The sequence below is a fragment of the Barbatula barbatula genome (assembly GCF_947034865.1).
Source record: "Barbatula barbatula genome assembly, chromosome: 6".
In the NCBI taxonomy this organism is placed as follows: domain Eukaryota; kingdom Metazoa; phylum Chordata; class Actinopteri; order Cypriniformes; family Nemacheilidae; genus Barbatula; species Barbatula barbatula.
Window position 1 is genome coordinate 1,504,042 of NC_136765.1, and position 12,329 is coordinate 1,516,370.

General features: G+C 37.5%; 1 protein-coding gene across 1 annotated transcript in view; it reads right to left on the reverse strand.

The window, feature by feature from the left end:
• Positions 1–3,163: 3,163 nt before the first annotated feature.
• LOC306895608 (uncharacterized protein) overlaps positions 3,164–12,329 on the reverse strand; it is a 59,067-nt gene continuing 49,901 nt past the window's right edge. Inside the window, exons 27-35 of the mRNA XM_079458978.1 lie at positions 10,589–10,762; positions 9,723–9,893; positions 9,296–9,466; positions 8,373–8,546; positions 8,000–8,167; positions 6,409–6,582; positions 6,104–6,253; positions 5,012–5,142; positions 3,164–4,293 (exon numbers count right to left, since the gene is read on the reverse strand). Of these exons, the coding sequence (XP_079315104.1) occupies positions 4,148–4,293; positions 5,012–5,142; positions 6,104–6,253; positions 6,409–6,582; positions 8,000–8,167; positions 8,373–8,546; positions 9,296–9,466; positions 9,723–9,893; positions 10,589–10,762 (1,459 nt within the window). The 3' untranslated portion in view covers positions 3,164–4,147. The remainder of the gene's footprint in view (positions 4,294–5,011; positions 5,143–6,103; positions 6,254–6,408; positions 6,583–7,999; positions 8,168–8,372; positions 8,547–9,295; positions 9,467–9,722; positions 9,894–10,588; positions 10,763–12,329) is intronic.

A 12,329-nucleotide genomic window follows, 5' to 3' on the forward strand; every position in this document is an offset into this window, starting at 1 on the left:
CTGCAGTAATGGACGACACACAAAAAAGTACTCTTAAGAGTTTATATTCTATAAATGAACAAGAAATTTAACAAATTACAAATCATTTAACAAAGAAATAATTGACCAAATAACGTTTATCAAATTTAACAAAATAATACACCAAATAGTAAAATAATAAAGACCAATTAACAAATAATTCATAAAAAAATTCAAATTATTTTACAAATAATTAAATCTATGAATATATTTTAGTAACTGAATTTTGAATAAACTGAATCATTAAATCACATCAATATCTACATTTCTGAATTTGTGAACCGTTCCATTAGTTTTAATATCCACACACCACAGCTCAACTGCTTTTAAACAGGAATTTCCGAGTAATATGTTATTGTAAAATGAGTTTCATTACATTCACTCTTACGTTATGTTACGCTTCTGAACATACTAAACATCACACACTGACCCGTCTGAGATATCTGTGTTAGCTGCAAGTAAAAGTCTTCCATACTTACAGATATGTACTGTAGAAGTACAGTATTATTACAATTAGTCTCGCTGTATATTCTGTAGTTTAATTTTTCTGTACTTTGCGGGCCGTAATCTAAAGCGTTACCGGGATGTGCAATCCATATTAAAAGCAGTGATCGGGTTTGAACTTGAGAAGCTGATTGTCACTGTGAAATTCTTCAGTATAGTGTGGACCAGACCCCTTCATATTCAAAGAGGGAGATGATGTGATCTTGTGATCCTCTGTGTTTGAAACCAGTTGGGTTTCTGACAAACTGTCATCTTTCCTCATTGCTTTAAGGCAGAAGTAGTCTGCGTGCTGCCCACATGGCATAAGTCTCGTCATCAGGAGAGTCTGCGGTCAAAAGTAAGTGTACAAAGTAACTGCAGTACAGAGTCCCTGAAGTGTAGTGTATGCCATACAGGTTATTATTATACTGAATCTTGTTAGTAATGACTCTGTATCATCTGATGTAAATGTGATGCAGAAAGAGGAGAGCAGTTCCAGAGATGGACCTCATAACACCATGAGATTCACAGAGTAAAATTCCCTTAAAAATCTGTACTTGATACACCGAAGTGTAGCGTTTCCGTACTTGATACACTATTATCTCCACTCTTTCCAGTGAAGAAGTAAAGGTTAAAACATCCACACAGGCCAACTGCAAATGATCTGATTTCAGCAGTGTACCTGAGGCACTTATATTACATTCCAACAGAAATGAACCGGTCCATAATCATTATTGAATGACTTAAGTTTCTTTGGGACTGGTATGACCACAAAGATTCTTGGTGGATCTTGTGAACAACAACAGAAAGCAGCCAAAGACAGACCTTGAATCTCTTTCAATCTTATTTTGGAGTATTAAACACACACTTACTGTACATGTCTCGTGCTTGTGTTGATTATAGAAATAAATCTGCTTTTTATTCTCTTTGAGACTAAATGTAGATTATTTAAAAGACCTGTGTTTGTCTTACTATGTGCGTTCATGTGAATAATCTCTGTAGAAATGAGTTTGAGTGTGAACACACATTATTCTGAAGGGCAGATGGTAAGTACTGATGCTGTAATGCTCATGAGGAAGATCACTGCAGATCCCACAGACTGTATGAACACAACACATCAATGTCATGTTGACACTTTGGTTCTGTATGAGCTTTGATTTTTTTATGGTTGGGCAGAAAAACTTCTCTTAAGGCCTTCATCTTTTCATTAGCATTCCTTTAAACATCTTCTGTAACCTATAATCCCCACAACAATCAATAACAATTGAATCATTTTAAAACTTGTAATGGTTTCTGGACGTTCTTGCTTGACCTGCTACTTACTAAAGACAGCTGTGATCTTATTTGATGTCTTTCTTCACTGACTTCAGATAGTCAGACTTCATAGACAGTCTAAAGACCCTGCCACAGAACTTTATTCAAGTAGGATTAGTACAGCTTATTTTTATTTATCAAATCATGTTTGGCAGCAATGTCACATTATGCTTTTTGTCAATTATTTCAGGGTTTTATAGAATAAATAGTTTTTCATGTTGCTGACACATAACATATTTAAGTGTAGAGGTTGTTGTTAAACATCTATGACCCTGTCTGTTAAAATCCATGCTTAAGTCTCTATAATTGAATTCCTTGAAACGGAGCCTCAATGTTTTAACCTTTAATTCATTATTGCAATTGAAATGGTCTTGTCAGGACCGGGACGTGTTGAAGGAAGCTCTAGGCCATAAGAAATGAGTAATTGAACTCTGTGTTTCTGAAAAAATACAAAGAATTACTGTCTTAATCACAGAAGCCCATAAATAATAGTTCCAACCAATCTGGTAAGCATCTTTGGGATAAATCCCAGAAGGCAATCCAAAAACATAAATACATTTACATTTAGTCATTTGGTGTATGATTTTATCCAAAGCGATTTACAGAGAGATAAATGAAAATAAGAATAAAAGTTTAGCCAAAACTCTGCGAAACCATAAGAACACCAATGTTTTTACAAACTCCTGTTGGCAGAGTCTCTATTGGGTGTTTGTCCCATTTGGTGAACCCTTGGTTGGTTAGACGGCCCCAATGTAAGTGTCTTTGGATAAAAGCATCTGCCAAATGCTGTAATGTAAATGTAATTGATTGCATTATTTTCAGCCAGATTCCAGTTGGGATGTCAATTTTGATATTCTTTGTGACACAAAAGGCTTGTTGTGCTTTGTCTCTCGTGCTTGTTTAAAATTCCAGTGTTGCTTATGTTTATGTGTGTAGTTCTGGGTTTGTTCTAAGGGCGTGTTGTTTAGTTTTCAATTGTGATGTTGGTTTTGGCGACTGGGCCTTCTTTGGAACATCATGATTTTAGATGTTTTTAGATTAATTGATAAACTAGCCAGTTTAATCATTTTTATTGAGTGGGCGTTGGACTGTTTAGTGTTTGTATGTGTGTGTCATTGTGCACATGTCTGTTTTTCTGCCCGTTTTATACCTTATCCTATTCATTTCTCGTTCATGTTCTCTGAGGATTTGTGTCTCACACCATCATTTCTGTGTGTCTGCATCAATTATTGTATTTAATTTACAAATAAAAACATGTTCTGTGTTCGGCTTTTTCCCATTCATTTCCTATTGCTGGTCATTTTTGACCACACATGCAGTCATTGATTTTTTATATTTCATTTTTATTCCAAAAGCAAAAGAGCCAAACAGCATAGCAGGATTAAAAGAATGAACATAATCAACTTCCTTTGATTTTCTCCTTTCATGATGATTTCATTTTGGTTAAACAATCCATTTCCACTGTTAATGAACTCCGTATCATTAAGAAATGGACACATAATGAGATCATGTGAATCTCAACAACACATAGCAAACAGTGACACTAAAGCACAAATTGTATCAAATGCACACAAGTATCTACATTATATTATATGTTCTGTATTAAATGTAATATATGTGTGTTTTTCTTCAAATAAATGAAACCTGCATCTTACAGACATGTAAATACACAGACTAGAACTATATACATGATTTAAAACCATATATTGTCATATTGTTCTGGTGCTCTGCCCAGTGTCTGCTTGATCTGTAGGGACAAAAGAAAACAAATGGATCTGTATATATCATACCAATCACCAACATGTTCTTAAACCAACATGTTATATCTCAGAACATAAATGTAAAACTGTATTATAGCCTTACAAGAACAAGTTCATGCAAGTGTGGTATTAGTGTCTGTTTTAAACAGAATAAAGAATAAGGAAGTAAACCTTTAGTCTACTCAGAAATATATTTAAAATTACACTTAAGTACTTAAGTAGACTACTTGACACATACTGACAGAAAGTCATTTTGGCCTTTACTCAATATTTCATCATATATACACTTAAAACTAGAAGAGCAAACATTGTGATTCTTTGCATATAAGTGTATATATGATCAAATATTGAGTAATGTTTGCTCTTCTAGTTTTGTATTCATCCTGTTATTCAGGTGTTTTTTTAACTATCCACTTGTAATATTTTGAGCTTTTTTCCCAGTTTTAGTGTTCATTGTGTGTGCCATCACAGACAGTTTATCAGAGTAAACAGTGAAATCTAGCCATTTTAAAGAAAAACACATTATGTGAAATTATTTATATAACGATAAGCTGTCACAAAGATGGAAAAGACTAAATGTAATTTCGGTTATAAAGTGTGTTGGATGCATTAAGCATATATAGTGGTACTCTGGTCTCAGCTTCACTCTCATCCTGAGCATCTTCTTCAGGACCATCATCAGTGGGATCTTGTGATGGGTCTAATGCTGTCACTGTTCCTGGAACAGAGTATTTCATGTTAAATCAGTTTTGATTTGGTGTTATATTGTTCCAGTTATTATCATGATGCCATAAAGTTATGACCAAGTTTGTGGATATTAATATTTTGATGCAAGAGCCACATAATGTTTGGTTACTTTTGGTGATTCGAGTACAGTAAGAATGTTTGTCACCGGCTTGGAAACAACTTGTTTATCATATGAAGAGGAGATGCAGAATGCCGTGCATCAAGCATCTATTTACACAACACCGTATCGGCACATCACATCGCCGTTGCCTCTCTTAAACACTTTTGTTTTCACCTGCTCTCTATGGAAATACATTTGTGAAGCGTTGTCTACTTTTCTGATCTCCCGATATTCACATTGTACACAACGGCAACGCGACTTGAAGAAATCACCACACTTAAACCAGTCTACTCTTCCATAGGGCCAAACAACGCCTGTTCCAATACAACTAATCCAAACTGTGTTTTTAAAGTTGTCAACCATTTTGATATTTGTAAGATCTAATGTACAAATGGTATAAAATAAGGCTTGATTTATAATGTTAATCGATAAGAGTGATGATGCTGCGATTACAAATCCTGCTGGTTTTATAGTTCAGAGCATATCGATCAAACGCCTCAACACACATACAGAAATAATCACACCATACATACAGAAATAATCATTCTTATTTCATTCTTTAAATGTTATTCAGTTAAAGACACAGTACTCTTTTGAGATGAAGTGTCCTCATCTTCCTCTTCTAAAGACTGCTCATCTGATAATGATGGTTCATCCCCCAGTGTTGCAGATTTAACAGACTGCCAAGAGAAGAGCCATGACAAACCTTGACTCTCTAGTCTGTAATGAGAAACAAAAACATAAGAAAACATTACAACAATAATAACACAATAAAACAAGGGAACCATTAAACTTGGATCCTAAACTCTAACACCTATTAGGTCTGCTAGGAACCCGGCCGTGTGTGTCATATATTCTTCTTGTCTTGTGTTATTGTACTGTGTGTGTTTGCCTTGCTCCAGTTTCTCTTGTGCTTTTGTGAGTCAGTGTTTGGTGTTGCCAGTGAATAGATGTTCCTTGTGTCAGCCAGTGTGTTTGTATGAGAACTCCTGCACTCAGATCTTCTCTCTCTCTCTTTCTCTCTGTCTCTCTGTCTGTCTGTCTGTCTGTCTGTTTGTCTCTCTGTCTGTCTGTCTGTTTGTCTCTCTGTCTGTCTGTCTGTTTGTCTCTCTGTCTGTTTGTCTCTCTGTCTGTCTGTCCCTCTGTCTGTCTGTCCCTCTGTCTGTCTGTCCCTCTGTCTGTCCGTCCGTCCGTCCGTCCGTCTGTCTGTCTGTCTGTCTGTCTGTCTCTCTCTCTCTCTCTCTCCAAAATATATTTTCACGGTTGCACAGACGAATTTCTAGTTGTAAATGACGCGACTTTTCCACGGTAAAGCACAACCTCACGTAGCTTGTTGCTTTAATACTCCACAGTACAAATATTAAAGCCAAAGAATATGTATCAATGCAACTTTTCTTGAAGAAAAATCCCATAAAGCCTTCCTTCCGCAGGAAACAATAGTCTCTGATCGACTGTAAACAGCAACAGAAGGTTTAGTTTACATTGCTAAGGATGCGCAGTGATACACAGAATCATTAGGGGAAGTTATAGTTCATAGCTGTGCTTTATTCATGATAAAACACAGCTATTGACTAATCCTAATGGAGAACTGGAACTAACCGTATGATAAATATACTGTATGTGTAAATATATGATATCATCCAAAATTTGTATCTATTTATAAATCCTTTAGTTTACTAACCTCAGTTCACATTTAGAGTCTTGTAGCATCTCGCGCAGCTTCTTCTCTGAGGTTCCTAGTTTATTGTTGTTCAGATCAAGAACCTTTAAACATCTCACTTCTTGTGTCTCAGCCAGACATGAAACATCTTTAATGTCACAGCCATTCAGTCTAGAAAGACAACAAACACAAAACACAGTTCCACATGATGGACATTCAGCATCTTCATATAACACTGAGGATAACATGAGTCAATAAGAAATATTCTCTGACAGATCTGTCAATCATTCAAAGGGTTTGGCTTTTTGGACTTCAGTAAGACTCACCCCAGTTTCTCCAGTTTACAGTCTGAATGTTTCAGCAGATCACATAAGTGTTTGACTCCTAAGTTTCCTAGTTTATTTCCACTGAGGTCCAGGTGTCTCAGGTGTGAAGGGTTTGAACACAGAGCAGAAATCAGTTGAACACACTGTTGATCTGTTAGACTGCATCCACACATCCTGAAGAGAGAAAGAGAAATAAACTGAGTCATGTGTATCACAGGAAGCTTATACAGCAACATCATATACGACGCTGATAACAGACAGTTGCGCTTATCAACCACATGAGGGAACCTGTGAGCACAAGTACTATAGTGCTGCTTCACTATTCATTGAAAAGATGTGCAGGTATTCCCACAGTCTGCTTTAACCCTGCTGATGTTTTATATCTAATGCATTGAAAGAAGTCTTTTAAATTTCAAAAACAAAGAAAACATTGGATGGTACAAGAGAAGTGTATTCTTCACAGTGTAGTGTGTCATTCACAGTTAAATTATTATGTAAATACAATACATTCAGGGGCGTTTCCTCCGTGGAGGCAAGGGAGACAGTGCCTCCCCACCCCCTCGAAAATAATCGAATGAGAATATTATTAACAGTTCAGAAATAGAATAGGACAGCGGATATAACGTATTGAGCTAAATATGAGATCAATCAGCGTGTAGAACAGTGTGAAACAGCGACCCCGCTCGAAAGAAATCCAAAGGGAGACAGCGTTTCTCTTGCCTCCTTTAAGCTCATTGACTTTAAATATACCCGCTAAAGCGTGCCGTGAGTTTGAGTGGGGGTAATTGAAAAGAATGGAGAAAAGTCACGTGAGAGGAGGCAATGCCTCCAATGGGCTGTGATTGGATTAACTCATCAGCGAGATCCCGCCTTCCTGCTCGTCTTCGTCATTCATTTTAAACTGCGGGCGCTAAATTAGATTGAACGTTAATTAAATTGTTTTATTAGTTGTATTAATCAGAGTTTAGGATTCGTGTCGGAGATGGCGGGGGCAGAGGAGTTATCGATTGTTGACAGAATATTACGTGGTTCAGATTTGTTCAAAAACTTTTGCTTGTGATCAGGTTTGCTCACGATAAGAGCAAGTTTAAAGTAAGTCACATCTATTTGATTTGATCTCTTAAATGCTTTGAGTATTTCTGGGACTGCTAATAATTAAATTGATGGTATTGGTAATGATCTTATTCTTATATAGGAAATCCCAAATGTTCCAGAAAAAGATGAAGGTGGTGTTGATGTACCTTTTCCCAAAGCAGGGAAAATAAAAAACAAAAAAAATCAGAAGTACATACTGTAATGAACTTGTAGTAATTAAAAGGAATTTTTCACACATAAACACTGAAATGACTCTGGTTTTTTGACAATCGCACTTGTTAATAGTGCAGAGATAAACAAAAATTACAAGGGGTAGAAATCTGCCTCCTCATTTTTTAAGTCCACCGCACACCACTGAATACATTGTAAATAAAACACTATATAATGTGTGACTGGTCATTTGAAAGAATTTTAAGCATGAAGCAAACACCTAAAAACATCTTTAACCAGACCACAAAAACATCAGTAATCTGAGGAATATTGTTTTCAGACTCACTCCAGTTTCTCCAGTTTCTTCAGTTTCAGTAGATCACATAGATGCTTGACTCCAGCGTCTTTGACTTCATTCTGACTGAGGTTCAGCTCTTTCAGGTGTGATGGGTTTAAAGTCAGAGCTGGAATCAGGATGTCCAATTGTTTGGTATCAATCTTGCATTCACACAGTCTGCAGAGATAAAGTAAGATGTGTCAGATCTATGGTCATCCGTTACTGATGTGTAATGTTCAGTTAAATGAACCCATGTGTACACATAACATCTGGTGTACTCGGAGCAGAACACAATAACACCGTATGTGTTTACTGTTACTATTCATTGAAATGATGAAAGTACAGTGATCAATGTTAAGTTTACTGTAGCTTGTGTACTAACTGTAATGTCTTCAGCGTGCACTGGGGATTTTTCAGTAGATCAGAGAGTTTTTGAACCCCTGAAGTTCCCAGTTTATTTTCACTCAGGTTCAGGTGTCTCAGGTGTGATGGGTTTAAATTCAGAGCTGAACACAGAGCAGAACTCTGTTCTTTTGAGAAACCACAGCGTCTTAACCTACATTGAGAGACAAAATACAATAATGAGAAAGAAAAAGTTATAAGATAGTTCAACATTAAGCAGTCACAAACAGAGGAAGAGAGATGAAGGTACTTTATTTAAGCTACTGTATATCACTAACACAGAGACAAACTATCAGTTAAAACACTTATAGGGATTTAATTCAATATAAATGTGAAGTCTCAGAGCAACTCATAGTGATACACAATACAGATTTTCATGCCCTTACCTGGACATGTTACACATGATACACACAACAGGTTATTTCAAATAATCATATAAATAAAATAAAATACTTTAATAAGAAAGGTGTGAATGTAGTGACTGTAAAATGTTTGATGATGTTTGTTTGTATTGATGTTTTGTGTGTCAAGATATCATGAATTTATGAAATCTAAAGCACAACTACAATCAACAAAAGTAAAAAGCTAACATGAGGCTATAAACCGACTAAACCACCACAGACCACATCAAGATCATCAACGTCAACATCACCAAACCTCCAACAAGTCCTTCAAACTTGATTAAAAACAATTCACACATTTAAGTGTGTAATAACATCAGCTCACTATCTGGACTATTTCTTTTTAAATGTGCGGTTTCCTTCTGGGCACAAGCTTGTGAAGCCTTATTATAACACAAACAGAATCCAATCCAAATGTTTCCACAAAGACCTTCAGTACATTTTGTCGTAGAGCATCACAGTGTAGAATTAACATTGTGTTTTCACTATAATTCTTACTCACTCCAGTGTTTCCAGCATGAACTTTGGATTTTTCAGTAGATAACTGAGGACTTCAGCTCCCACGTCTCCTAGTTTATTTCCACTCAGGTTCAGGTGTCTCAGGTGTGATGGGTTTGAAGTCAGAGCTGAAAACAGACCAGAACCTTTCTCTGATAAACCACAGGCTGTTAACCTACAATGAGAGATAAAGAGAGAAGAAAATAACAGGAACAATGGTTAAAGTGCAAAGCAAATACAGTACACAGCATTGCTATGTTCATCGGCTGCAATAACAACATTTGTATCTTTCCCCTTTATTCCCTAAACATGTTTAACTCAACTATCCAGTATTTCAAACAAGTGATTGAACTTGAAATGGGTCAGACTTCATTAAACAGTAAAGCATATAGACACAAACACAATAATGTGTAGAGAACTGTATTTCTAACCAAAGCTTCTCCAGTTTGCAGTCTGAATACTTCAGCAGATCCACAAGCTGCACAACTGCGTCACTGAGTTCATTATTACTCAGATCCAGTTCTCTCAGATGTGAACAGTTTGAAGTCAGAGATGAAATCAGGTCACCAATGGATCTCTGTGTAATACTGCATCCAGACAACCTGTAGATATGATGAACACGTCAAATAACTGACTTATCAAAATGATAAAAATTCATAGCTCTCTTAGAACAACTACTGACATATATTATTAAGGGTTAATATAACAAGCAACAACAAAACGTGACATCTGTACCAGAATTCTTGTTTCGTAAAGGGTCATATGGCACTAATATGTGTGTCTCTGTGTCTTTGGTGTGGTATAAGTTGCTCATGCATGTATTAGACACGTAAAATTGCAAAAATGTAAGTGTTGGAACAAACGATAAATTCTATCCAAAAGCGAATGCTCACCCAGACCTGCCTGAAACACCTCGTGTAACCACAACCCCTTTTATGCAAAACACCTTTTATGAAAAACACCTTTTATGAAAAACACCTTTTATGAAAAACACCTTTTATGAAAAACACCTTTTATGCAAAACACCTTTTATGAAAACACCTTTTATGAGGTCTCTTCAGCTGGAGGTTGACAAGCTCCTTGAGAGTCCCGCTCTATTCCTTCCCCATTAATATTATTCCAAAGGGAGGGCTGGAGTGAGCCGTTGGTTTCAATTCCCAACCTCACCACTAAGTTTGATAGTTTTAACAGAGTTTTGATAAGAAATGAACCCCTAATGACTGTGATTCTGTATTTGAGCAAGATTCTTTTTTTCCCATTGTGATATGATGATAAACAGAAACTTTAAAATCCTCACGTGAGTGTGTTGAGTGTACAGTGTTTATCCTTCAGTAGATCAGAGATCTGTTTCACTCTTGACTCGTCTAGTTTATGATCCTTCAGATTCACTTCTCTCTGGAGTAAAGGGTCTTTACCAAGAACTCTGGTCAGATACTTAACAGCTTTCATAGCAGATGAACTCTTCAATAACCTGCAGAAAACAGAAAGATACAAAAACATTAACTGTAGTAAAACTAAAAATATACAATATAAAATATGTTGTAGAACACATATGTCAGAGTCAAGGCCCGCGGGCCACATCCGGCCCGCGAGAAGGTTTTTTACGGCCCCTGGGATGATCTTGATTTATTATTAGAACCGGCCCGCAGACCGCAGCAAGCCGGCAGCCCGCAGATCTTTTACACGCACCAATACTACATTTCCCACAATGCAACGGTGACGCACCGAGCAGTAGGCTGCTTCATTTCAATATTTATTGGCACAGCAGTCGTCAGCATCACAGTAAAATTAACTTTCAGATACCCATCAAAAATGGCAAAACGGAAGGTGGACACTGAGAACCGGGGGTTTCAAACAAGGTGGGAGTCGGAGTATATGGTCACGGAGGTAGCTGGAAAACCTGTGTGTCTTCTGTGTGGAGAAAGTGTGGCGGTACTGAAAGAGTATAATCTGAGACGACATTATGAAACGAAACACGCGGACAAAAACAAGAATATGGACATGGAACAAAGAATACAAAAGGCAGAGGAATTAAAACGAGGCCTCAAATCTCGACAGGCTCTGTTCAAAAAAGCCAAATCACAAGGCCAGGCTGCTGTCAAGGCCAGTTTTATTTTGGCAGAAGAGATCGCTAAATCAGCCCGGCCATTTACGGAGGGGGATTTCATCAAAAACTGCATGATTAAAGTTTGTGACGAAGTTTGCCCAGAAAAAAGGCAACTCTTTTTAAATGTGAGTCTGAGCAGAAACACCATTGCCGAGAGAGTAGACCAGTTGTCCATCAATCTAAAAGAGCAGCTTGTGAAAAAGGGAAAAGATTTCATTGCATATTCCTTGGCTGTGGATGAGAGCACCGACATTTCTGACATTGCCCAGTTGTCAATTTTCATCCGCGGAGTGGACTCCAGCCTAAGCGTGACAGAGGAGTTTTTGGCTTTACGTCCTATGCATGGCACAACTACGGGGCATGATTTGTATGAAGAGGTGTCAAGATGTGTAAATGAGATGGAGCTGCCTTGGGAAAAACTCGTGGGTTTGACAACCGACGGAGCACCTGCGATGTGTGGACACAGGAGCGGACTGGTGGCGAAGATACGGGAAAAGATGCAAGAGGAAAACGCGACAGGTGAGCTGACAGCTTATCATTGTATCATACACCAGGAAGCGTTGTGCGGTAAAGCCTTGAAAATGGAGCATGTAATGAGCATCATCACGCGCACAGTTAACTTTATCAGAGCCAAAGGTTTGAATCACCGCCAGTTCAAGGCATTTCTGACGGAGTTAGAAACGGAGCATGGTGATTTGCCTTATCACACAGAGGTGCGATGGCTAAGCCAGGGAAAGGTGCTTCAAAGATGTTTCGAGCTTCGTGAGGAGATTTGTCTGTTCTTGGACAGCAAAGGGAAAGACACAACACAACTCCGAGACGAAATGTTTCTGTGTGAAATGGCTTTTCTGTGTGACATTACGAGTCATCTGAATGCAATGAACTTGCAGCTGCAGGGTCGGGATCATGTCATCTCTGATATGTACAGTAC